A 27,778-nucleotide genomic window follows, 5' to 3' on the forward strand; every position below is an offset into this window, starting at 1 on the left:
ACACACACACACACACACACACACACACACACACACACACACTCTTATTCTACTTACATCAGAGACTCTTCCTCCCTCACCATAATGTATTATTATTATGTATATAGACATCTTGTTTTCTCTGCAGCCTTGTGAGATTGTAAGGCAGCTCATCTCCGTGTGTGTGTCTCTGTTTGCAGACGAAGTGCATCCTGTCTGCTGTGGAGCTGCCGCTGAAGCTCGACTCTCAGGGCAACATCTCGTCAGGAATCTACGATGAGATCCAGCAGGAGATGAAGAGAGCGAAGGTCTCCCAGGCGCTGTTCGCCAAGGTGGCCGCCAATAAAAGCCAGGTCAGTCCCACAGAAACTGTTCTTTTTTCATTCTTTGAGATGCTTTCCTTTGTTTCTATAATATCACCCTTAGAAATATATAAATGGGCTGCAGAAGAACTTGCTTTCACAAAGAAGGTCACACACTTTACGTTCAATATTCCTATTTTTAACACTTAAGACTGTAAATAATGAAACCACAGATTAGATACAGACACGAGGACTATCAACCTTTTCCGTTTAACAAATCGAACAAATACTTATTCTGTCAGATTGGGAGATCAGTCCCTAAGAAACTCTTCAAAAGTTCCTCTAAACACACATGTTAATCTCTCCTATGGCTAAATGGACGTCAGCTTTTCAAACCATGCTAAAAAATATACATTTTAACAAGTTAAATTATCTCGTTATATGCTGAATAATGTTTTTAAGAAGTACTGTAGACACACGAGCCTTGTGTAATACATCCGGGCTGATTTGATGATGTTTAAAGAGTTGATGAGTGTGTTACATGCAGGTGTGTGTGTGTGTGTGTGGGATCTGATTACCCGTTGTGGTATGCCATCATGTCTCCATCCTGGGATAAACAATGCGGGCGATGGAGGGAGAGATCAAAGTCTGTAAAGAAGGGGGAGAGAGGGCGAGACAGAGACGGAAAGGCGATGGTTTTTAAAACAATTTTCTTTTAACAAACTCCATACAAATTATTTACTACCAACACAAATGGGAAGAGTGTCTCCTAATGTTTAAGAGACATCTAGAGAAGTCTGAAATGACAACGTGGTAAATGGATGAAGGAGGCGCAGAGGAGAGGGAGGAACAGAAGGAGGCAGGACGGAGGAAAAGAGAGACAAGAAGACGGAGGGATGATCACATTATTACCATTAATTTCCAGGCTGAAGGCTGCGCATAAACAACAGCTGGTGGCAGATCCTGGGTCAGCCTAGCAGAGATAATCTAATCTTCACACACACACACACACACACACACTTGCAGACTTTTTCCTTCCGTTTTCTTTCCTTTTTTTATCTTCTATTATCATCCATGTACTATTCTAGTAAATAATGTATTTATTTGATAATTTTAATAAACCCTAAACAAATAAACAAACCCTTATGACCCCAGTTAAATGTTTGTATTAACCATTTGTAAAAAACAATGTTTAAACCCAATTTGTTAACCACAAATATTGATTAAAAACAATTTAGACTGTTTCTAAAAAGCCAATAAATGTGCGGAATGACATATTTGATATACAGAACAGCTTTCAGTCACTCAAGCAAGACTTTAGAAGAAAACATTGACATAAAACACAGCAGAGAAACAAGGGACAAGAGGCATGACAAGTCGAAACTAAGTCCCTACTGCTTACAGGACGAAAAAACAAACATTTGCCACAAAAAGTTTTCCTGAAACAAAACCCTGCCTTTTAGAAACTGTGCTTTTACAGAAAGTCATGAAATGATCACAGGTTGAGTAACTGAGCGCCTGAATGTCCTGCAGGGCTGGCTGTGTGAGCTGCTCAGGTGGAAAGAGAGCCCGAGCCCAGAGAACCGCACCCTGTGGGAGAACCTGACCAACATCAGGAGGTTCCTGTTCCTCTGTCAGGCCGAGAGAGATCAGGTCTACGAGGAGGAGTCCAGGCAGCAGCACAGCGAGAGGCTGCACACCGCCCTGCACGTCCCCGAGCAACAGGTACACACCGAACAGTCTATGGTACACACCGTACAGTCGATGGTACACACCGTACAGTCGGTGGTACACACCGTACAGTCGATGGTACCACACCATGCAGTCTGTGGTACACACCGTACAGTCGATGGCAGGGGTGTCCAAACTCTTTTCACCGAGGGCCACATACAGAAAAATATTCGAAGGGCTGGGCCACTCATAGAGGTCAGGTTTATTGCCTCATAAGTGAAGTTAGCAAAATCAATCAAATGTAAATAAATGACGCTTGATGCAACAGCCTACATGACAGCTTTCCACAAGGTTTCATTTACTTTGTTAGCAGCCCATTCCTTAAAACAGAAGCCTTAGATTGCTTATCATAAGAGGAAATAGGAAGGGCTTTTTTCTTATCAACTTAGATTTGTTAGAACATATTTTAAACTTGAATTGACTGAAAGTGGGCTTATTAACACATGAACACTACTGTGTAATATATGTTTACAGATATATTTAAGAAGTACAAGACAAGCTCAAGTTTCATTTCCCACAAAAAGTGGCCGCATGCCATTATATATTTTTTGCTGAGGGCCGATTCAAAATAGTTTGGACACCTCTGGTCTATGGTGAACACAAGATCCAGCCAGAACAACCCGGAAGTCCCACTAACATGTCAGATGCACCTTCGAAACATTAGTTTTACTCAGAGGCCCTAACACACAGCATGCCAGACTTTCACTTAGGAAATCAGTGATGAAATGTGGTTAGTTTTAAAAACTGCTTAAAATCTGTCTCCAAAGGGGAAAAGAAAGCATTTTTCAAAACGCACAACCACTCTCACGACTCTGCAGCCATGTGCGAGCTAAAGACACAAATCAAAGTGTTTTACGAGTGAGAAATCCAAACAGAAGCATGCGATTTCTTCTCACAAAAGTTCCCTCTGTCGGATCCCACCACCTGCTCCTCTGAGCAGACCTCCTCTGTGTCATACTTGTGTCCCATAAGTCATTGAAAATAGAAGTGGTAAATGACCAGCCCACACATTTCCTGCTAAACACTCCTCCATCCCACCCTCTCCCCGAAACCAAAACGCTCTCCAGTCTGGCCCGAAACCTCAATATTATTCAGAACATTCCCTGTAATTATTGACGCAGAGAAAAGGGGAATTGCCATTATCTTTATTTAGGTCCTTTAATTTTGATGGACCACAGATTTATGGGGCTGGATTCCTGTGTTTGGGTGTGTGGGCCGCCCCACCCTGTTAATAAGCTTTCGGGGTGTGTGCTTGTTTGTGTGTAGAAGTTGAGAATTTAGCATGCATGTGAGCTGGTCACTGACACTTCCGCTTGTACTACATTACTCTTGCTTCACTGAAGAGTTTATTATAGTCTAATAACATATCATGAGGCTTGCTCACATAGACTGTGATGCTGGATCAAAACTGAAGTGTCTTTAAATTACTTTTGTCCCGTTCTCTGTTCATTTTATATGCTCGTAAAAACCATTTGTCTTTGTAATCATTAGGCGTCCCTCTGTGATTTCGTGTGGTCATTGTCCCACACTTTTTGCCTCTCTTTGTAGTCATTTTGTGTATTTTTTGTTCGTCTTTGTAGTGGTTTTGTGTCACATTATAGTCATTTCTTTCTCATTGTAGTCAGTTCAGTCTCTTTGTAGTCATTTGTTTCTCTCTGTAGTGGTTTGGTTTCTTTTTGTCTCTCTCTTTTGCTCATTTTCTGTGTCTTTGTGGTATGGTCCGTTCAGAAATACATATAATATTACCAAAATAAAACAGATAACTCCGGTTACACTTCAAAGGTATTTCACTGACTCTAGAAGGTACAACAGACCTCAAATGGTCTTTGCTATGTGCAGATGTTCAGGAGAAAAACCCAACAGGGTAAAAGTTCTGTTTGCTACATTTATACTTATTGGAGGTCTCTCTGGTGGCCACCGGTTATCGTTTAGTTTGTTATTCATTAAGTCAGTCATGCCATGTTGTGAAACATCACTGTGAATATCTCAAAAACAGGACCACTACCAAGGAGACGGGTCAACGTCTACCAACCTCTGTAGTTCGTCTCACAAAGTGAAGAAATAAAGGCAGCATGGACACGAGAAACAGTTTCTCAGAACTATAAATATATATAAGTTATACAAAAGAAGTGCCAGCTCGGGAGTTTAGCAGTGTTATGGTCTGTGGGATAAAACTGTCCCTGAGTCTGGTGGTCTTTGCCGTAGTACCTTGAGCTTTGATTTAAATATTTATGACAATTAAGGTAGGCAGTTCTGACTTGTGTGTTGTTTATGTTGTCACAACCATAAAGCTTTTGTTTGTCATTAGTTGACCTTTTTTTTTTAACAATTAAACATTACCTACTAATTTTGCCAAATCAGTTTCTTCTCTTTAGTTACGTGCTGTAGTGTAGTGTGTGTTTGTGCGTGTCTTCCTCCCCCCTCGCTTTCTGCAGCTCCCTCAGGTGTAGGCATTCAGCAATCAGGGCTAAGAATGTGCTATCTATAATGTACTGTCACATCCTATAATGAACTGTCACATCCTATAATGTACTGTCACATCCTATAATGAACTGAACATCCTATAATGAACTGAACATCCTATAATGTACTGAACATCCTATAATGTACTGTCACATCCTATAATGAACTGAACATCCTATAATGTACTGAACATCCTATAATGAACTGTCACATCCTATAATGAACTGTCACATCCTATAATGTACTGAACATCCTATAATGTACTGAACATCCTATAATGAACTGTCACATCCTATAATGTACTGAACATCCTATAATGTACTGAACATCCTATAATGTACTGTCACATCCTATAATGTACTGAACATCCTATAATGAACTGTCACATCCTATAATGTACTGAACATCCTATAATGAACTGAACATCCTATAATGAACTGTCACATCCTATAATGTACTGTCACATCCTATAATGAACTGTCACATCCTATAATGTACTGTCACATCCTATAATGAACTGTCACATCCTATAATGTACTGTCACATCCTATAATGTACTGTCATATCCTATAATGAACTGTCACATCCTATAATGAACTGTCACATCCTATAATGTACTGAACATCCTATAATGAACTGTCACATCCTATAATGTACTGTCACATCCTATAATGAACTGTCACATCCTATAATGTACTGTCACATCCTATAATGAACTGTCACATCCTATAATGAACTGTCACATCCTATAATGTACTGAACATCCTATAATGTACTGAACATCCTATAATGAACTGAACATCCTATAATGAACTTCTTTACACAACAAAAGTTCAAGTTTAATCCTTCCCTTTCTTTCCTACAGGTGCTCCACAGGCCGCTCCTGCCCCCCCTCACCTCTCCCTCTCCGGTTCATGAGGACCCTCAGCCCCTTCCTCTGCTGGTCCTTCAGGGCTCAGAGGACGGGTCTCAGAGTGGGAGGAGCCCCGGCCTCTCTGCTGGTTCTGGTTCTGGTTCTGGTTCTGGTTCTGGGGGACAGAAGAAGGCACGGTCCCGGACGCGGATCTCCCTGGAGGCGCTGGGCACCCTGCAGAGCTTCATCGGGGACGTGGGGCTGTACCCCGACCAGGAGGCCATCCACACCCTGTCCGCCCAGCTGGACCTGCCCAAACACACCATCGTCAAGTTCTTCCAGAACCAGCGCTACAACAACAAGCACCACAACAACAACCAGGTCCTAGGGGAGGAGGAGCGGGGGAGCCCCAACGAGGAGGGGGTCAGAGGGGAGTCTGTGTCTGAGGAGTCTGGAGAGGACGGGGGAGGGTCCGTGGAGGAGGGGAGAACAGAGGGAGGAGGAGATGTGGAGAAAGAAGAAGAAGAGGGGGATGATGGGAAACCCTCGTCCACTCTGTCCCCCTACAGCAGCCTGGACAGCCCCCCCTCTGCAGAGCAGCAGAGATAACACACTGTGAACACACACACAGATTACCTGGGAACACACACACACACCTTTACAGAGCTGAGGATCAGAGCTCGATAAAATCTGAGGAGAATTATATATTTAAGTAATGTCGGACTGAAAAGGGATCGGAGACACTTCCAGTATTTGTGCTTTAACGCTGCCTGAAGACGAGATTTGACACTCTGCTGAAATACGTTTTTTTTTTGTTGGGTTACTTTTTCTTAAATCTGAAATCTTCTCAATATGTTAAAGGTGGTACTCAAAGTCGTCCTGCAGCACAATCCACTTCTTTTAAAGTTCTGTCATAGTTTTATTCAGCACAAAGCTTCATCACAATCATAGTCTTAATATAATAACATGGACGTTTGTATTTAGCTGATAAGGAATGATTATCTCAAAGGACAGGAGAAGTGGATTATGCAACACGAGAGATTTGAGACGTTTATTTATGTACGTTTTTTATGTGGAGTGACGGAGGTTTTCACTGAGGGTGTGAGAAGTAGTCTACATTTAATTGGATTTGACATGGTCTAACAATATAAAACAAATAGTTTCTGACCAGAAATGCTGAAAGTCAGGTATTTCTCTTGGCAAAAATGTGTCGAAAAGTCCAATTTGAGGGACATTTGAGACTTAATGTGGTCCTTAAGCTCCATTGATGCTTCAAAATGAACAAACATTCTTTATACAAATCATTTCCCAACAGTTTGAAGTCTTCAGCTAACCTTGTTCTGGTCAGATATTAGAAATAAATACAAATTAAAACACTGAAAGAAGCTGAAGTCGTGGTAATTGCATCTGGAAGTCGTACCTCAAATCCTTAATTACATATATAAAAACGAGCTCTATGTGAAACTCTCTACCCTCCCTTTTATATTTATTGCTAACTTTATATTGACTTAAATCGGAGTATTATTGTAATTACATTTTTGCTGTTATTTTCTTTGATGTGACAAAAACAGGATCACAGTGTTACGTTTATAGGATCCTTTACGTTATGATGTAAATGTTGACAACGGATCAGATGTGGGATGCAACCACTGTCACTGATCTCCGTCCTGATGGAGCACAACGAGTCTCTGATCTGTTTCCACTTTGATGTTTAATCATTGTTTGATTCTGTTGCGAGCGGGACATGAAATTCTGATAAAACTTTTACAAAATGTCCTTTTTTTGTGGAAAATGTGCCCTGTTTGTGCTGAAAAAACCTGTTCCAACCCAGTTATATACGTCATTTTGGACGTGCATAGTGACATATGTGCTTCTATTGGCTGGCGCTCCATCTCTAAGCGGTTGACCTATCACAACAGAGCCGGCCAGCTGACCAATCAGAGCAGACTGGGCTCTGGTATCAGACAGAGGGTGAAAAGAGGTGCTGCAGCACAGGCAGTATGAGACATGTCCCAGTAGAGACACTAATACTAACCTGAACATGAGCAGGATATGTGCCCCTTTAAAATGCACAGACGTGAGAGAGGCTTCATGTTTCCGTGTGAAAGAAAGCAAGAAATCTGTCATTCCACTCCCGATCCTCAGCCCTCACATACCTCAACTCTAACCACAAACTTTATAAAAAGAACAGCTGTGAAATGCAAATGTAACCACAGACAGTATGTGTAAAAACAGCAGTTGTAAAAAAATGCAAAGTGTACAATGCATTAAGGGAAGGGGAGGGGTAAGACGAGTCCTTTTTAACTTCTTCTGAGCCGAGTCTGAGACACAAATGAAGGAGAAGGAACTGCTCTGAAGCAGCGTGAGTGTGAAGATGATGAATGAGTGTGTGAGAGTGTGTGAGGGTCCGGTCCTCAGGGATCACTGCAGGCTCTGCTCTCAGCTGTTGCTATCGGGATAAAGGTGAAGCCCACAATCTGTCGTCCATCATCTCATGACAGAGGACTAGTGCACCCTGTTGAGTGTGTGTGTGTGTGTGTGTGTGTGTGTGTGTGTGTGTGTGTGTGTGTGTGTGTGTGTGTGTGTGTGTGTGTGTGTGTGTGTGTGTGTGTGTGTGTGTGTGTGTGTGTGTGTGTGTGTGTGTGTGTGTGTGTGTGTGTGTGTGTGTGTGTGCGTGTGTGTGTGAGAGATGTTTTGGTTAAAATGAGACTACACTTTTCTAGTTTGAACCATGACAAAGACCAAAACTTGACCTTAAATAGACAGTGCGAGTTTTTTTTGTATTGTTTAGCTGATTGCAGGAAAGTGCTTTTTACTATAGAAGCAGTTGTTGATAACTTGTGACTCTGGAATAATTAGATACAGATTAATGATCGAGTCGTAGCTTTAACTCTGAGCAGCTTCTTGTCTGAAACTTGCCAGGACACCTGACAACAATTTGAAGTAATTTATCAAGTGCCACGCTAACAAATGTCTGTATCTCTCCATCTGTCAACCTCTCCCCGATTAAGTGAATACTTATTGAATAATAGTTTTTTGTGTGAATTTACAGATTATAAGTAACTGCTCCCAGTGGGTCTGTTAATGGAGCCCCCCCAGGCAGAACTTGTGGTAAGCCTCCATTAAACATGACATATAATTACGCCGAGTGGAGCCAACATTTTTTAATCAGTTGTCACAGATCGGCTAAACTGCTTTATTTGAAGATAACATTGAAACTGAGTGCACCTGAATGACCCCTCATTGCACGAGAAAAAGGTTTATTACAGGAGAGAAGTCATTTTGAAGTAATGTTAGCTTTGTTTCCCATACTGAATACACTTGATTAACTAGTCCAAAACTATTAAAATAATTGGCATAAACCAGAGCTACTTATATTCAAAGCATTTCTGAGTTTGATGGGGAGGCATTCATGTTGCGTTTAATTAAAAAAAGTATGCTTTCTACGTCAGGTGCTGATCTGACGTGAATCATATTCTGCAGGTAGCAACGTTTTTTATACGTGAGTTTAAAAAATGAGAGGAATTGTATGGCCTTTGCTCCCATTACCAAAAGTTAACAAATCGGTCCTCTTTTGTTTCCCCTGTTTCACATTACATGATTTTCAACTGGAGTGGAAACCAGGATGAGAAACTTTGTTATAGAAAAAGCAACTGAATTTTACATGAGGAGGCCTCGGGGAACCCTGACACGAACTCTCCATCTTCACTAGTTAGATGTACTGTGTGAGCTCTGTGTCATTAAAAACTAGTTTAGTTAAAAAAAAAAATCACAGCTAAAGCATAAAATGTGCTCTTTGTGTGTGTGTTCATCGTAGTTAGCTCACATCTAATGTTACAACTGCATCAGTGAGTGTGGTGCGCTCCACTGGACTTCTGCTCACAGCTGGCTATTAAGCCGTATGGCAGGCTGATACAGGGCCATTAGAGGTGTGTGTGTGTGTGTGTGTGTGTGTGTGTGTGTGTGTGTGTGTGTGTGTGTGGGGGGGGGGTTGTGGGATAGGGACGCAGGTGCTCGGTGCGCTGATATTACCCAGGATGCTCAGGGTAGGGGCGCAGGGGTTATGGGGGGGAAGAAGTCTCTCTGTGGAGCTCGCAAACACACCTGTGATCCCCTGCTAGCACGCTCACACACACACACACACACACACACTCTGCCCCCCCAGCCCCTGCGCTGCAGCACGTTAATACACACTCTGATAAACAGGCTAATACTCGCAGCGGCAGCACTTTACACACCATTGAACACAACACACGGAGATCAGTGAAGCCAACACGTGGCACTGTGTGTGTGTGTGTGTGTGTGTATGTGTGTGTGTGTGTGTGTGCATTGTAATGCCATGTATGCAACAAAAAGTGTAAAAGGAGGCATTCCAACCTCATTAGGGAAAGTTGTGCACTAAAGAAAGGCACACCTAAGCACTTTTTGTATAAAAAATAAGAGTTGATAGGACGAGCACACAAGCCATAATACATGTTTTTAACAATTTAGCCTTGTTGTTGAATAATTTCCTATTTCTCAACGCTTTCTTATTTAACTTCAACTTACTCTACTGATTCTATAATGCAGTACACAATTAGAGTGACACTTCATGTGCATTCTCCTCCCACTTCTATGTACTATGAAGTGGTTAAAGCAATTATATAACTCTATTACAAATATGAATGAAAAACACCACACACACACACACACACACACACACACACACACACAGATGGTGAAAACACCCCTAAAACACCCAAAGATGAAACGAGTCAGAAAACAACCACATCACATCGACTTAAAAAACAAACATTTCATTATGGTTTTGATCTGTGCTGCTAAATCGCGTTGCATTGAGCCAGTAACATTTTTACATCCACAAAAAACAGATATTTCAAAGCGAGTCCCTTCAAGAGGAAAATGAAAAGCAATTAAAGACTAATAGGGGCTTCTCAAAGTCTGGAATCTGATGATTTAGTGGTCTATTTATGTCAAGCAGTTAAAAAGCTATATTTGTCGTTAGTTCAAAAAAAGACACCAGCGAGTAAATTTAAAACTAAATTATAGTGTTTGGACTCTTTTTACACAACTTTTTAAATAGGCAAATTATTTTTGGGTCTTATAGTTTTTTGTCTTTCTCCAACTAATGAATGTTTTGTGAAGTCGAATATCATGAGAAAAAATGTTTGACTTAATTTTTAACTTAAAATCGTCAGGTGGAGTCCCACAGGGGAGTGTCCTGGGACCCCTATAGATGTACCTCATTTTGACCCGCTTGTGACTGTAGATGAGGTTCAAAATGTCTCTTTATGACAAAAACGTATATTAAACATTTCTTCAGTATAACATATTCATCCTAAACCAACATTACCAATCCAGGGAGTTCTGTAATGTTTTAACATAACAAAAGGAGGTAACATTGGTTTTCTTAAATATCTAATAATTGCAAAACCCAATTTAATATTGATAATAAGTGATTAGTACTGTTTGAACAGCTTTGTTGCATCCCTAGGCTTTGACCACAGCACCGGCCTACTATAAGTTAGAGTCAATGAGCTATTAATTCTCTGATTATATAAAGCAGCAGTGGGTTAATTCACGCTCTGTAAATAATTGTGTCATTGCACAGTGAGTTCGCTTCAACACACTGGATTTCACACGTATTCAAAACTTCCAGTTTTACTCCATTTTAATCAGAAATACACAGAATCAGGGAGTGATGAAACCAACTTATTATAAAAGCAGTCCAGTTAGGTAACAACTAATCACAAAGGTAACACCACCAACATTTGTTTTATTTCTATTTTACTAAATGTGGCTTTTTGCGTCTTTCAGATTTCTCCTAAATTCTCTAAAGGTAGCATAAGATGATGTCTCTCGCATATTTAAACAAAACATTTCAGAAAACTTGACATACGAAAACAACTGACTTAATGTTAGTTTGCATATTGGGAAGTTTTATGGTGATATATTTATACTATAGTGAAAACAAATTACCCTATACACCTGTAGTCAAAGTCAGTCAAAGTCAACTTTATTGTCAATCTTTTGAAATACCGTTTCCCACAATCCCGAATACAAATATATATAAAAATATGTATAAAATATGTTTATCCTATATATACACAATCTACAGACACATGTGCACAAATTAACATAAAAACACAACAATCAATATATACAAAATAACAGTCACTTCAATATCTGTAGTGTGTCCCATTAACTTTTTCGAATGAGTTAAACCACTGAAATCTAGTAATAATCAAAAAGCATCATTCCTACAGTAGTCTTTGCCACTAAACATCATATCCATAACAGTGGAGCTGGATAATAACTGGACTACAGGTGAACTCTTCATTATCAGTGCATGTTAGCCCAGTGTAAGTGGCTGGAGGTGCAGAGGAGCCGCAGCTGTGTCTCCTCACCAGCTGCAGACTCTGTGCAGAAAGAGCCACCAGGTGTCGGGGATTTCACGCTCCTTCCCTCCTCCACTGGTTCCCACTGCAGCCTGCTGAACCGTCACCGGCTGGGATTAACACCGGCTGTTCCTCCAGCGCCACGGGCCTCAGCGCAGACACTTCACCGTCGACTGCCTCCTCGCACAGGACAGAACAAAGTACGTTTGGATCTGTGTTAGAAAAATATCACTCGTCACCGGCTTGAGCTTCAATATCAGGATCCCTGTATTTATGATCTTTGCAAGAATGAAAGTAGTCCTCACATACAGAGCATTTGGTACAACTAGTTCCTGAACAGTGTCCTTCACATGCTACTACTACAATTACGTATACTACTGTACTACCACCACTACAACTACTACTACTACTTATACAACTACTACTACTACTACAACTACTACTAATACTACTACTACTACCACCACTACAACTACTATTAATACAACTACTACTACTACTGCTACTACAACTACTATTAATACAACTACTACTACTACTTATACAACTACTACTACTACTACAACTACAACTACTACTACTATTAATAAAACTACTACTTATACAACTACTACTTATACAACTACTACTACTACTTATACAACTACTACTATTACTACAACTACAACTACTACTACTACTACAACTACTATTAATACAACTACTACTACTACTTATACAACTACTACTACTACTACAACTACAACTACTACTACTATTAATAAAACTACTACTTATACAACTACTACTACTACAACTACTACTACTACAACTACAACTACTACTACTACTACTACAACTACAACTACTACTACTACTACTACTACTACTACTACAACTACTACTACTACAACAACAACTACTACTACTACTACTACTACTACTACTACTACTACTACTACTACAACTACAACTACTACTACTACAACTACTACTTATACAACTACTACTACTACTACTACAAATACAATTACTACTACTACTACTACTACTACTACAACTACTACTAATACAACTACTACTACTACTTATACTACTAACACCACTACTACTCATACAACTATTAATACAACTACTACTATCACTACTACAACTACTTATACTACTACCATTACTACTACTGATACTACTAACTACTACTGTTAGAAAAATATCACTCGTCACCGGCTTGAGCTTCAATCTCAGGATCCATGTATTTATTATCCTCTCAAGAATGGAAGTAGTCATCACATACAGAGCATCAACTAGTTCCTGAACAGTGTCCTTCACATGCTGATATCCAAGAGAGGGAGTTACACAGTCACAAGATGGAGGAATAGAAAGCAGTATTCAATGTTTACTTCAGATTAGCTCCACGTCAGAAATGATCATGCTTGTCATATGTCTATCTCCATAGAGGCTGAATCATCATGTTAATCACATAGCTATCATATGCCTCAAACAGTCCTGATGCTCTTCTAGGTAATCATACATCCTGTCATGAACACAGCTACAGTCGGGATACCTTTGTTATCAGGTGTACTCTGACATTGGAAGAGGACCTTCAGTATTTTCCCAACAATCTGTTTTCAAGTTTACTTTGAGTCACTTTGGTCACTGCTGTCAAGTCATAGAAACATCTTCCGAAACCATTTAATGAAACATAAGAAAGTCAAGGTATGAAATGATTGATTATGATGTAGCACTGCCCTAAAGCGTACCCTGCTTTATCATCTATTTTACTCCACAAAGGGACATTATTTACAAAATCAACATCCAGCTGCATTAAAAGAGACTTTAAACTAGCGATTGAGACAATAAATGCAACCAGTGGAATCGCCACTTTGTTGGACATCAGAGAACAGTTTTTATTAAGTCTTGAATTGAACAGAAATTAGACTGGTATCGATTTTCTCATCTAATTCTTAACAGCAAAGTTAAATCTCCTTCAACTGTAGTTGGGGTTTGGTGACAGTGAGACAGAGCGTCATTGCCGTCTCCTAATTTTCCTTTTATTCTTTCCTTTACTACTTTGTAACCCCCTCCTGTGTTCATTATTTCCTTCTTCCTTCCTTCTTCTCCTCTGTCTACTCTATCCGATATCTTACCGTGAGTGTTTGAAGTCTTAACGCGTATGTAAACAGACAGGGGAGGTAATCACACACACACACACACACACACACACACACACACACACACACACACACACACACACACACACACACACACCATGTATACATCACTTCAGGGGACATTACATTGACTTACATGCATTTCCTGGAGACTTATCCTAACCTAAACCCTAACCAACACATCCCTAACCCTTACCCTTAACCTAACCCTAAACCTAACCAAGTCTTCACCCTAAAATTAATGATTCCCCTCATGGGGTCCTCCATTTTGTCCCCATAAGGGAGGCGAGTCCCCACACGTGACTGTGTAAACAGATTTAGGTCCCCACAAGTATAGTAATGCTAGGACACACACACACACACACACACACACACACACACACACACACACACACACACACCATGCACACATATCAATACACAGGTACACACACGGTTGGTATTTTAAATTCAAAGAAATACATAAGGACACACACACACACACACACACACACACACACACACACACACCACACACACACACACACACACACACACACACACACACACACACACACACACACACACAGTCTTCAGGCAGCCTGTATACTTGCAGTCTGCTAACAATTACAACAATTAGTGGTTGTGCATTGCCAGCCAGCCACACTGCCTGTTTATAATGTGATCGAACACAAATGTCATAACAGAGAAGTTTTGAGACAAACAAGCTGTATTATCTGCATGATGGCTGAGAGTCAGGGCTGCGCTGAAGTATAGAAAAGAGAGAGACTTCTGCACTGAATCTGCTGCATGTCAGCTACCTCCACATTTCTTTGTTTGCACTGTTGAAATATTTATAAGCGGCGGCACACATTGGTTTACACGTGTCATATGAAGACATTTAATCTGAAGAGCTGAAACAGAAAAGGCTGAAAGAAGAATTCAGACCTTTCATTTAAGCAAAGAAAATTTACTATAAGTAATAATCCTACATGTAAAACCTTCGAAACAAATCAAAATGAATATAATTTGGAGATGCATGAAAGTAAAGTGCATTTGTACAGTTCTTTAGTACATGTGATTACTTACACCTGTAGGAAAAGCACAGGTGTGATTAATAATGTCTGATTATGGCACAGGAAATGCCAACAGGTCAACAGAGCACCGTCAGATTCACCCACAGAATCATCCACAGCAAGTTAAATGTAGTATTTAACTTTGTAAAACCAAAAAAATCCAGTTTAAGGTTAAAAGAGAGTGTGTGTGGCTGCTGTCTGGTGTCACATTCAGGTGTTTGAGCTGCAGCGGGACTCAGCAGGAGAGCAACTCTAACTGGATTAACTCAGGGAGGAGGAGAACTCAGGAGCGACTGAAACAAGGTTAGTGCGAGTGTGTGTGTCTGTATGTGTGTGTGTGAGAGAGAGAGACCACTAACACTAACACACCAGCATCCAGGATCAAAACCGGCCTCGCTTTTTTCCTCCAGAAACTCAGAAACAGTCTCACACAAAAGGCTTTTCACAGCAGACATTTTGACATGTCACAGTGGGAACAGGAATCAAATAAAGAGTTCATTTAGCGGCGTCAGTGTCACGCTGTCAGGTGTCACTGCTGGGACACTTGAATGGAACAAAACCATTGTTAATGTTTTTAGTAACACCTGACAAGTCAAAATGTCTGCTGTGAAAATCTGACATATTATTCTTTTTGTTCTCAGTAATCTTCAGGCTGGAATCTATACGACTTCTTGTGATAAATGCCAGCACAAAACAACATTAAATATTAAATCCAAAACAAATTATTAATTAAAGTATCAATATTTAAAATGTATTTGTATATGCATAGCATGACAATCTTTTATTACGGTCCATGGGGCATGAACTACCTCCTGTCGAACACATGGATTTCAAATAAGCTTATGACTGAATTAGGAGAGGTTTTTATTAATGATCTGTTTTCTAAAGCATTTTTGAAAATCTAACCCTGTGTGTTGACCTAGTAAGTTCTCCATGTAGGCCAGGGTTAAGGTGTGACCTCCATAGAGCTGCAAGGGTGCAAGATGCAGACTCAAAATGTTACAGGTGTGTAGTCGGGATGAAAATGGAGGGTGAGTTTGAAGAGGGGTGTGTTTCCGAGGATTCAGGAAGTAGGCAAGTCACCCTTCGCTCACATTACACTGGTGTGGTCCCATCTCAAAATGATCTCTAAGAGTAGATAATTGCCTAAAACGTTTTGAAGAAGACAAGCTGATGGAGAAGGTGTAGATCCTTCCAGTGTCTCCTCCCCCTGTCTGTCCTCCTCCGTCTCTCCATCCCATCGTCTGTGTTCCTGGCAGCAGCCTCTCTCCTCGCTGGGACCGAAGCCTCCTCTGCAGACAGCGGCCCTAATTTCATTAATTATAAACCAATATGCTGCTGGCGGCCCCTCTGGAGAGGACTTTACCCAGCGCTGGCATCTGTTCAGGGCCAGCACAGCGAGGGATGGAGGGATGGAGGGAGGAGAAAACAAGGACATCTCTGACTCCCGCCATGGGTGAAGCATGGTGCTGTGCAGGGGGACGATGAGGGGAGGATGGAGGTGGTCGTGGGGTTTAAAAAGTTCACGTTTACAGCAGTGAGGAGGCTTAAAGCATCAATCAGTTTCATCCTTTTCTGCTCCATAGTTTCTCCTTTCTACAACCCAGAATCTATCTATCTATCTATCTACCTATCTATCCATCTATCTATCCATCTATCTATCTATCTATCCATCTATCCATCTATCCATCTATCCATCTATCCATCTATCCATCTATCCATCTATCCATCTATCCATCTATCTATCTATCTATCTATCTATCTATCTATCCATCTATCTATCCATCTATCTATCTATCTATCTATCTATCTATCTATCCATGTATCTATTGAATGTACAGAGCTCTCTCAGAAATCTAAGACACAAGATTTACATTTCAGGAAGTTAACAGAGACTTCGTATACAGTCGAGGCAGCTTTTATGTTTGATTTCCATTGTCTTTAGGAACAAATAGACACTAACTGCCCCAAAATTGCACCCAGGAACTGATCTGATATGTTAGGTTTTTTTTCTGCTGCAAAAATGTGTATTTTCCAGTTTCTTGACCCATCTCGTAGTGCATCCCCAATTCTAGAATATTTGGTCAACAACTTCTGGTTTTCACTGTTTTTTATGAATGAAATCTTCCCCCTAAATGCTTCACAGGGCTAACTGTCCCTCAGTGGGATGCCACAAGCACTTTCCATTGTTTCCGTTTTGTTAAAATAGCTGCTGTTGACGTTACATATTTGAAGTAAAGTGGCGGTAATAGTTTTTGTTTTAATTAATCTGGCTGTAATGTGACAAGAGCAATCCATCTGCTATATGAGATGCCTTTCAACTCAACCTATTAGAACTAGGTTGACCTTCACCTCTAGCACAGACCCCATCAAAGACAAAGACAAAGAGAGACAGAGTAAATATAAACACACACACACACACACACACACACACACACACACACACACACACACACGCATGCAATCAAAGTGCAAAAGCATGTAACCAAAGTGGAAGCTGTTTACTCCCTCATCATTCATAAATTATACACATAAACACACACATTCAAACACACAGCAACACTGAGAAAAGTGGTTTAGTTGTATCTCTATCTTGTGTCAGATAGTCAAATATTAGCACAGATACACACCTAGAGTCAGTCATTAATCATAGCATGATAAAATATGGTGTTTTCCATTTTTGTTTTGCCTGATACTACCCCTAAGGTAAACTGTGCTATGTATCTGTCAAATGCAAAGTGTTTAAAGTGCGTTTAGAAATCATTCTGATACTTTAACTGTGTGTATTTTAACAGTTTTGCTTCTATAATAATAATACATTTTATTTATAGAGCGCTTGTTAGGGTACTCAAAGACACTTAACAGGGTACAATTTATAAAACCAACACAGTTAACATATACAAAACACAATATTAATTACAGATTGGATGCAGTTCTGAAGAGGTGAGATTTGGGGACGGACTAGCAGAAAGAAAACGTCCAAAATACACATTTAGATTTCTCCTAAATTAGCATTAGATAATTCCTTATTTGCATATTTAAACATGACTTCTATGAAGTACATTGCCTTAATGTAAGATATCTACTGAGGAAGTTTCATAATGATCTGTATAAGTTACTTTTTTTAACCCTATTCACCTTTAGTGCCTTCCCTTAACACCGTACAGTTTCTGGAATAAACCCATAAGAAAAAGGTGAGCTCCTTCCTGTATGGCGGAGCAGCTTTTAATGTGATTCTCAGCTCTAATTAGAGTTAAGTCACTTAGTGTGTTGTAATGATGTTTGGCTCACAGAGCAGCAGACGCCGTCCATCAGCCAAATGAAATATTAAACTGACCTACCGCTGGATTACATGTGTGTGTGTGTATAGATTCATACTGTGTCAAGAGACCTCTATTGCACACTGTGCGTCCGTTGCTGCCACATACAGTAAACACACACTCAAAAGGAAACACATACACACGCTACTGACCTACATTCACAATACACAAACAACAGGGTGTCAGGAGGGGCAGGGCAACAAACCTGTGTGTGTGTGTGTATGTGTGTGTGTGTGTGTGTGTGTGTGTGTGTGTTGGGGGTGAAAATCTGCAGGTGCACTGGGCCGTGAATCTAATGCAGAATGTGTGTTATCTTGCTGCCAAATAATTCATGATCCCGCATCTGAAAAAATGATAGCAGAATGGCTTGACTCGTCCTCCCCTCGGTCTTTGTCACTCTCCCCCGTGAACCATGATTTATTCAAAATGTCACATGGAGCAGAAACTCGTAAATAAGTACAGCTACGATTGGCAATTCTCTGCTTTTGATCCCAAAGGACTTGTAGGCCTGATTCGAGCCACAGCCAGTAGATAAAGGGAATTATATTCAGCATTTCTGCAGTTTTGCACACGTCACAGAACCTTATTTTCCTGTTTATTCAGTCCTGCGTTGGTATTAAGTGTCCTTTCATCACAAAGCTTTGTGTTACTCTGCTTATACCTGGGAAGGGGGGATAGTATTGTTGTATTTTTTGTACATTGTGAAGAAAAGCCAACAGACTTGACTTCTCTTCCACTGGCCAGAGCCCAGTTTAGTGTGTTTACTTTATTGTAGGTCAGTGTGTGCACACCCACTAACTACAGCCAGGGCCCCAGCATATAAAACCCTAAATAATATGTCTACATTTAGAGAAATCATCGGGTGTCGCTGTGGAATGCAACACCATTGTGGTGAGGCGTTTTCACAAAAGAGCAAACAACCGCTGGAGAAAGCCAGAGAATCAGGGACAATATACTGTAGTGATGTTCATACAATATCTTTTATGGCGTTGATCAATAAATAGTGTTAAATGTTGCTTTGGAATTGCACGAGGGCCTTTCCTGCTATCGCAGAATTGTGCTGTGAAAAGGGCCTTTCTATCATCTCAATAAAGTAACGCCAAAAGTCATAATACCTCATAAATTTCTTTCACTAACAAAGCTATTTAAATACATAACATTATGTATAACTGTTCTCTCCTGCGATTTGATTGGATGTGGTTGGGGCGGTCAAACAGACTAAATAAAGGGAATTTAACGGATTTATGGACTCTTTTTAAATAGCATACTTTTTAAAATCCCTTTGTTAAGGAAGGTATTTTCAAGGCAACGGGTTTAAGTCCTTTGTGTTCAGTTCCTAGTCAAGTTGCAAGTCTTTTTTGATTTTGTAAGATGAGTCTAAAGTCATCCAAATCTCTGCGATCGTCTTATCTAACTCTCGCCAGGAATGAAAATAAACTTTTCCCTGGAATGTCAAACTATTATAAAAGAACTTGAATGTGTCACTGATTTTAGTTTAGTCCATTACTATAACCAGAAAACTGGATAACTGAGGAAATAAAATAAGATCTTAAAAGACACAATTTCTCTGGATATCGCTACGCTGTAATACTGTCGAAAAAGTCTCGACTTACTCCTTAAATACTGGGGGGAATCATTTGAAAATGAATCCTTGATGCTACGCAGGCTCCATATGATCTTTGTTTTGTCCTGACAAACAACATTTGACAAGAAGCACAGACTAAAGGAAAGCCTTCCTCCTCTGATAACCTAAACACACTCGCATGCAAAGACACATGATTGCATATACATAAAGCCACATGTCCAAGTTGATCATATTTGCCGGTGAAGTCCTATGATTGTAACATAAACAACATGCTTCACAAAGAGGGAGGTCTGAGCCCTGTAGTCACCTGAGTGTTCGCAGACATGAAGGTGTGTGTTTACCAGAGTGTGTGTGTCCTCTCGTGTAAGGAAAACGTTCGACCTTGCTCTGCTCTGCCAGACTACAAAGTGATTTCATCTCAGTTCATACGAGCTCTTTTGTTGAACCATCACATCTCCCCGCCGCCTCCCCCAGCAAAGCCACTGCCATTTAGAATAACAGATGAATAAATGGACGAGGGGGAAAAACAGAGGACCGAAACCACAGTGGAACTCAGTAATGGTCAGCCAGGCCCACCACGCCTCAGCAAATGTTTGTCCAAACCTGTTATTTCTGGCATTGTACTGTCTCAAAGAGATCATTTTATTCTCCGGGAGGAATGCAGCAGCTATAAATAGTGTGGAGATGAAGGAGGGGAAATCAGAGATTTGTAGAGTAATTACAGAGCCAGAGTCGAACCCTTCTGTTATGGCTCATTTTTCATCAACCTCTGTCTCCACGACTGTCTGACTGACTGACCCACTGAGGTATAATGGACGCTTTCTCCATGGGAAATGCATGTCTGACCTGATATTTGACCTCGATTTGTTCTGCTTTTATCCACTAAAGAGTCTCAAGATTGCACAGCTGACATTTTAGTAGACATTTGACATGTTTGGTTGTTTGGTTTCTGCCTGCAGGAACACGGAAAAATACTGTCTCGATATTTATAAAACTTTGTGAAAGGGTGCAGCATGGTCCAAAGAAGAACCCATTACATTTGTGAAGGGAATCACAGGATGAAAGATGAATTATTGTAACTTTTTTAAAGCTTGCAAGATAGATTGGCGCTACTACTTTATGATGACATCTTGCCCATTCAATTAAAACATGTGTCAGTTATTTGTCACATGTTCGGAGGACCGTAGATTTTCACAAAGAGTGGAAACTTTAAGAAACAACCAGGATATTTTAGTTCAAGTCCAAACCCCTTAACCCCAGCATATCCATCAGTGTCAGAGTTGCGTCAAACAGTCGAGACATTAACCATTGCTTCCCTCTGGAGACGTTGAAACTGATTGGGATTTACCTGCCGTCTTATTCTGTTTCTCTCTGGTCGTTCCCCTCACATTACTTACATCCTGACATTTCAGGTAAACAAGGCGGATGACAGAATGAATGGCAGGAAGGAAAGTGTTTTATGGAAACAGGAAGTAAAAGTTTTGGAGTTTGTTTCACAGGGCTTTAGTCAAGTCCAAGACCAAGTCAAGACCGAATCCACAGCAAATTGAGTCCTGTTTAAGACAAAGATATGAAAGAAATTGCCCTATTAGGGGCTTATAAAACATACTCATTTACGCGTCACACTCAAGACCAAGACCATTTAAAAAGGCAAAAGTCCAAGACAAGTGTGCAACTAAAAGAAAGTGGTCTTGATTCGAGCCTATGGTGTTGTTTATTCATATGGGGAGAAAATAGATGCCTTCGTAAATCACGCTTTTGTTACAGTACACAACGCCTTTTCCCTCTTAGCAAAATGGCTCTAATGCAACATTATAACCTTGCATGTGTGATCATTAAAGAAAAACCTTATAATTAGAAGGACCTAATATTACAGGAAATCAGCTAGACTCGTCAATACAAAGAGTAAAAGTAAAACAGCCTGTAAATAAAACCCTAACACTCTGTTCTTTTGTTTTTTTGTCCAAACTCAGCCAGTCAAGTTGCCCTGACAGCACTTGTGTCTTTAAATGATCTTCGTGGAGCATAAAAAGACGTTTTAGCTGGTAAATTGCTGTAATTATCAAACATGCCCTTCTCATTTCGCACAGTCAGACCTCGTTGGCAAATTCACCCGACAATTAAGAAAAGCGGGAAATGAATGACATGTAATGGTGTGGCTCACATTACTCCGATGAGGACAAACAATCTGGAAAAAGGAGGTTGTATTGATGGGAAATTTGCAAAAGAAAGGCAGAGAAGAATTACTCACTACTAACTTTTTGAACAGAGGAAGGTGATTTAAAACAATAGTATTGATGGGATCTTGAACAACCTATAGGCATATTTTTAAAACCCTGTCCTCCCCAGTTATTACTGGTGGCTTTTCTCTCTGTTGGAGGCACTTAGTAGGCTTTGTAGTGATGCTTTGTTGTGGTCTCAGGGAGGAGGTGGAGGGAGTAAGATGCAAATGACAGTGTTTCTCAGCACTTTGTCGCCAATCATAAAGAAATTATAGCTCCATGAGGTTTGTACGTAACAAATAAAGTGGCGTCTTGAGGATCGAAAGTGGAAAAATTAGACTTGTGTGGAAGCTCTGTTTTATTTGATCTGGCCTATGAAAACTCTCTTTCACATCCATTTATTTAACCCTCATTAATTCATTTAAAAATAATGGAACAGATTGTCACAGCAGGTTTGACACTCCTGCATTAAATGGAATATATATATATAAATACAGTATGCTAAGTTTAGTCAAAACACAAACAGATGTAGACATGTAGTGATATGTTAGTATAACCTACACTTTTCATTATCAGATTTAAAGAGGGCATGAAGACGTCCCTTCAAGACCTTTGTATTCACAGAGGAATGGCGCCCCTTTGTGGGCAGCATCCTCTACTGCACCATGATGATGTGTAGCCTACTACTTACAAGACAGAAATGATAAGTAAAACCCTATTTTTCCCACGTAGGTCCCAATTTCCATGTTTAATTGTATGTATTTAAAATACTAATTCAGTTTAAGATTGTATAGCATAATAATCTAAATAAATGAATTAACAACATGTTAACTAGCCATTGGAAGGTCACCAGGAGGTCAAATGTTCACGTTTTTTCTACAGCCAGAGGGCACAAATAGCGTTTTCTCTACTAGAAGGATAGCCCAAAGCTAATTATATAATGTGTTTGCGGCCTAAGGGTTACTTTTTCCCATATTGTCCATTAAGAACCACTCTAAGGGTCCTTTTATAATGTTTTCTCAACTAGAAAGGGCCCGTTTTGATCCATTATTGATGCAGGCATATCGCTGCTGACGGTTTCCGTCGTTGCCATGGTCGTTGCCGTAACGCGTGATCGATGAGGTCATATCACGTCAGGACGCAAATGACGTAGCGTAAACTATTAGCGAGTCTTTTATAAGTTCATGATAACTTTTATATGTGAACCAGAAATCGTCTTTGGGACCAAATGGATGTGGCTATGGAAGAGGAAAAACAAAACGAGGTGAGTTAAATGCTTAATCTGCCTTTAACGTAACCGTCTTGCTGGCTAATCGTTAAGCTAATGCTAACAAAACAATGTTATCATATTATATAGTTACATTACATTGTCATTTTTGCACTTCATAGCTTGTAATTTTTCGTCATGAGTTAATTACTCTCACATTATTAATTGTTTTTCTGTTTCGTTCGTTTAGATTAGCTCAGTTAACTTAAAACGAAGCTAGCAAGAATGCTAACCTAACCCATTAACCTTGCTAACCTTGGAAATGAGCTAAATTAGCTAGAGAGAAGCACTTGGTGCATAAAGATTAGATTTGTGTCTGTAAAACTGTTAAGGGAGTAACTTACTGTGTATGCCAAGCTAACATGCAGAAATGCTACAAAAGTTGGTTTTCTCAGAGTAAGGTGAGATACAAAAAGATACATAATGACTGAAAGAGTGACACAGTGTACAGAAATGAATATTTAGCAGCAATAAGATACAGTAGACATTTGTAACCTCATGGATTGTATCTGCTGGCTGCACGTGCATCAACATAGTCTGATTTAAAAGACACAAAGTTTATTATTTTGTTATGTGGACTTCAATGATTGATTGAAAAGTTGCAGTGTGTTGATGTAAAAAGTGTTGCTGATTTTCTTTTGATCTGACATAGAATAACTGACCATGCTTGGAAAAAAAAATCTTCTTTTTATATAGGCTAAATACAATGGAATTTAGTACTATGTGTCTTTCCAGGCGGGAAAGCTTCACCTCCCATCACATCAAATGCAATAAAAGTCTCCACATGCTGTGCTACAATGTGACCCCTATGTTGTTTCTTACTGGCCTTTTGTCATTGTCTTGTATCCTATGAAGTTCTCATCCTGCTGTCCACCCCAGAAGGGCAGCAGCTCCTCCACCCCTGATGTGTTAGCAGCAGAGAACCAGGGTGACAGTCTGACCTCTTACACCCCTCGCCCCGGCACTGTTATCCCCAATCGGATATTCGTCGGGGGAATCAACGACAAGGTGAGAGCTGCAGACTGACACAGAGCCATATCTAGTCCTTTGAGTCCTAATCGGAGAACACGGAAGAGCAGAGAAGCATGTAAAAAGCAAATGCCTTGATGAGTGTAAGATATGACAATACACATAATTCAGATTAGGCTTAATGTTGCTGAAAATAGCAGAAAAAAATACCAGAAATAGCTTTTTTTCAGGCCAACAACTACATCTTGCAGATTAAGTTTTAACCAACTTGCATGCAGTTGTTGCAAAGGTGGATCCTGTTTTTCCGAACTCCTACTGGTGGCTTAAGTGTCTGAACCTTAACCAAATCAGCAAACCTTTGTACCTTCTTTGGTGTGATAACGGTCAAAACTGTGTGTGTGTCTTCATGAAGGTTCGAGCGAGCGACCTGCTACATATCTTCTCTCAACACGGGGCAGTGAAAGAGGTGAAGCTTCTGAGCGATCGATTTGGAATATCAAAGGGGTGAGTTATTGTGTCATAAACATATTAATGCATGCAGCCATGACTTTCTATGCTTTTGATTTTGTGCATTATTTGCAGATTTACTGGCAGTCAGTTCAATAATAGTCTGTCTTGTTTGTGTCTCTGTGAACAGATATGGCTTTGTTACATTTGAGTCCCAAGAAGATGCGCTGAAAGTCCTTCATGATGTGAGTAAAGCACGTTATTAAAGTATCTTGCAGCTGAATTTAATGGATGTATAATTATAAAGTTGAATATCTTGATTTTTATGTCTAATGCAGTTTTTTTTCCGTTTTTTTTTAAAGACTAATGGAGTATGTTTGAAAGGCAAGAAGCTCTGCATCGCTCAGGCTGTCCGCAAGCAAAGAGCCTCAGGACCAAGTAAGTCGACTTTTTTTATTCAGCATATTCACTTTTTTTGCCATCATTTCAAAATATGAAGGTACCTTTTTACTTGAAATGCACAATTTATTTCATGGGAAACAGTTTTTTTTACAACAGTGGGAACTCTAAATTAACTTGAATTCAGATGGGGTTTTTTTAAATACATTTTGTGCATAAATAATCTCCTATTTCTTTCTAACTTGAATCCAAAAGCATGTCAACTTTTCCATTATAAAAAAAGACTTTGATATGTTCACCCTCTGTTTCTGTTTTAGATCCAAGGAGCTGAGTGTTGGCTTTTCACAAATAGTTACTGTCCCACAAAACAAGGGGAGTAACTACTTCTTCATACTTTCTTTTTTCTCTCAGCTAAGAGGACGACCCCTTACTTCACCGTGCCTCTGCCGATGAGCTGTGACAGCGAGTACCTGAACACATCTGCAGGGTTTCCATACACCTACAGCAACGGAGTGGCCTACTTCCAACATCCATACTGCCCCAACATGAGCCCTCCTGCCCCCCAGTGGCCTGTCAGTAAACACTCATATCACACTTCACCTCAATAGCGTTTTTTAAAAGCAAGTTATTCAAAGTAAAGTGAATGTATTGGGTATTTAAAATTGTGCTTCACAGTTGGTAGAATAAGAAGATTTAACCTGCATTACATTTTTATGTACAGCATATGCGTTGTTGGAGGAGAATAAGACTCAATCGTTTTCTAGCCAAAACTCTGCTGAAGCTAGTGTGCATATGACAGATAAAGCCATTCAATCTTTATGATCTTTTTGAAGATGAATGTGTTATTTCCTTCTCTTCCGTCTCCTCAGCCCGTCTACCAGCAACCGGTCTATCACGAGCAACCGGTCTATCACGAGCAACCGGTCTATCACGAGCAACCGGTCTATCACGAGCAACCGGTCTATCACGAGCAACCGGTCTATCACGAGCAACCGGTCTATCACGAGCAACCGGTCTATCACGAGCAACCAGTCTATCACCAGCAACCAGTCTATCACGAGCAACCAGTCTATCACGAGCAACCAGTCTATCACCAGCAACCAGTCTATCACGAGCAACCAGTCTATCACGAGCAACCAGTCTATCACCAGCAACCAGTCCATCACGAGCAACCAGTCTATCACGAGCAACCAGTCTATCACCAGCAACCAGTCCATCACGAGCAACCGGTCTATCACCAGGAACCAGTCCATCACGAGCAACCGGCCTATCACCAGCAACCAGTCCATCACGAGCAACCGGCCTATCACGAGCAACCGGTAAGTGCAGCCTGTTCGTGCTCCACTTTACTGAACAGACATATTGGATGGAGGAAACAGTATCTGGAGCTCACTTTGCCTTATTCTCATGTCTGCAGTTTGAAGAGCCCACGGTGCCGCAGGTTTCCCCGCTGTTTCCTCCCAGAAGTGAAGGAATAACGCCCTTTGTTCAGCAACCACAGCCACAGTACCTCCGTTACCTCCACCACAAGGACTTCCACTTCCTGCCAGGAGCAGCAGAGCCGCCGGACGCCTCCATGCTTCACACTCTCCAACCTGTAATGTAGGCTAAACACTGACACTGACACGCACGCACGCACGCACGCTCTGATCCATTTAAAACCTTTTTTCTACAGTTTTTAGTATGATGATGTGAGGGAAATGTCTCTGCAGTATCGACACTGGACTGTGGTCTTTGAAACCATCTCAAATTGGTTTAATTACCATATAGACAAACCTATTTTATATAAAACAGACTGATTACTAGTGCCAGGACAATTTGCCCATGAAAGTGTTTTTCTGGGTACGTAGCAAAGTTGATCAAGATTCATAATTTGATATATTGAGAAATGTATAGAGTATTATTTAGATAAAAGGAAAGTATTTACCTAATTTAATAACCTCGAAGTGCCTACAGTATAATCCCGTTTAACTGCAGCCAGTCTTTGTTTGCTCAAACGTTTTATCGTTAATTGATGATAAGACAAACTCAGGAACTCATCTCAAATGTGCTTATTAATTTATTTTCTTGGGTTATAAAGTGTTTTAATTCAAGTTAAAATGTTGAAATACATTTTATTGCGTGCGTTTTGTGACATTGCTTTTAGTTTTTTAGAAGTGGAATGTTAACCAGAGAATATCCTCATGTTAAAAATGTTTATTCGTTGACAACAAATAGTTCAGTGTGTTTCAAGCTGAAAATAAATGGTCCACGTGCAACAGCCTAGTCATTGATTTGTCGTGAAATGAGCTTAAACGTGCAAATCAGAAATATAAAATAGACATGTGGTTAATTAATTATTTTGAAAGGATTGATTTTTACAATTTTCATAAGATGGGGGATCCAGAAGAGACAGATTTGAAAGGATAATTGTCCAAATATAACCAGCAGGGGCCAAGATATGCTGAATCATATGGGTTACACAACAGGAATACTGAATACTACATTTCCCATGATGCAACTTGATAGCATCTCTTCAGAAAACACCCCTTTATAATTGATTTAATCACTTGATTGCAGAGAACATAGATAAGGGGCACCAAAGCATTACCAGCCATCAGGTGTCTCTAGCTGAAGAAACTGTCATTAATTTTATTGG

At 40.2% G+C, this 27,778-nt stretch overlaps 2 protein-coding genes across 3 annotated transcripts in view; both read left to right on the plus strand.

The window, feature by feature from the left end:
- LOC117499243 (DNA-binding protein SATB2-like) overlaps window positions 1–7,104 on the plus strand; it is a 24,646-nt gene extending 17,542 nt beyond the window's left edge. For both annotated transcript variants that reach the window (XM_034151623.1, XM_034151624.1), the window contains exons 12-14: window positions 180–332; window positions 1,815–2,006; window positions 5,341–7,104. In XM_034151623.1, the coding sequence (XP_034007514.1) occupies window positions 180–332; window positions 1,815–2,006; window positions 5,341–5,937 (942 nt within the window). In that variant the 3' untranslated portion in view covers window positions 5,938–7,104. The remainder of the gene's footprint in view (window positions 1–179; window positions 333–1,814; window positions 2,007–5,340) is intronic.
- Window positions 7,105–23,286: 16,182 nt separating this feature from the next.
- LOC117499175 (protein boule-like) lies at window positions 23,287–27,386 on the plus strand. Its single transcript, XM_034151523.1, has 8 exons — window positions 23,287–23,322; window positions 24,181–24,333; window positions 24,707–24,798; window positions 24,932–24,986; window positions 25,104–25,179; window positions 25,552–25,712; window positions 26,010–26,459; window positions 26,558–27,386. Exons 1-8 carry the CDS (start codon window positions 23,287–23,289, stop codon window positions 26,744–26,746), a joined length of 1,212 nt encoding a protein of 403 aa, XP_034007414.1. The 3' UTR covers window positions 26,747–27,386.
- The last annotated feature ends 392 nt before the right edge of the window (window positions 27,387–27,778 follow it).

The sequence above is a fragment of the Trematomus bernacchii genome, unplaced genomic scaffold, assembly GCF_902827165.1.
Source record: "Trematomus bernacchii unplaced genomic scaffold, fTreBer1.1, whole genome shotgun sequence".
Taxonomy (NCBI): domain Eukaryota; kingdom Metazoa; phylum Chordata; class Actinopteri; order Perciformes; family Nototheniidae; genus Trematomus; species Trematomus bernacchii.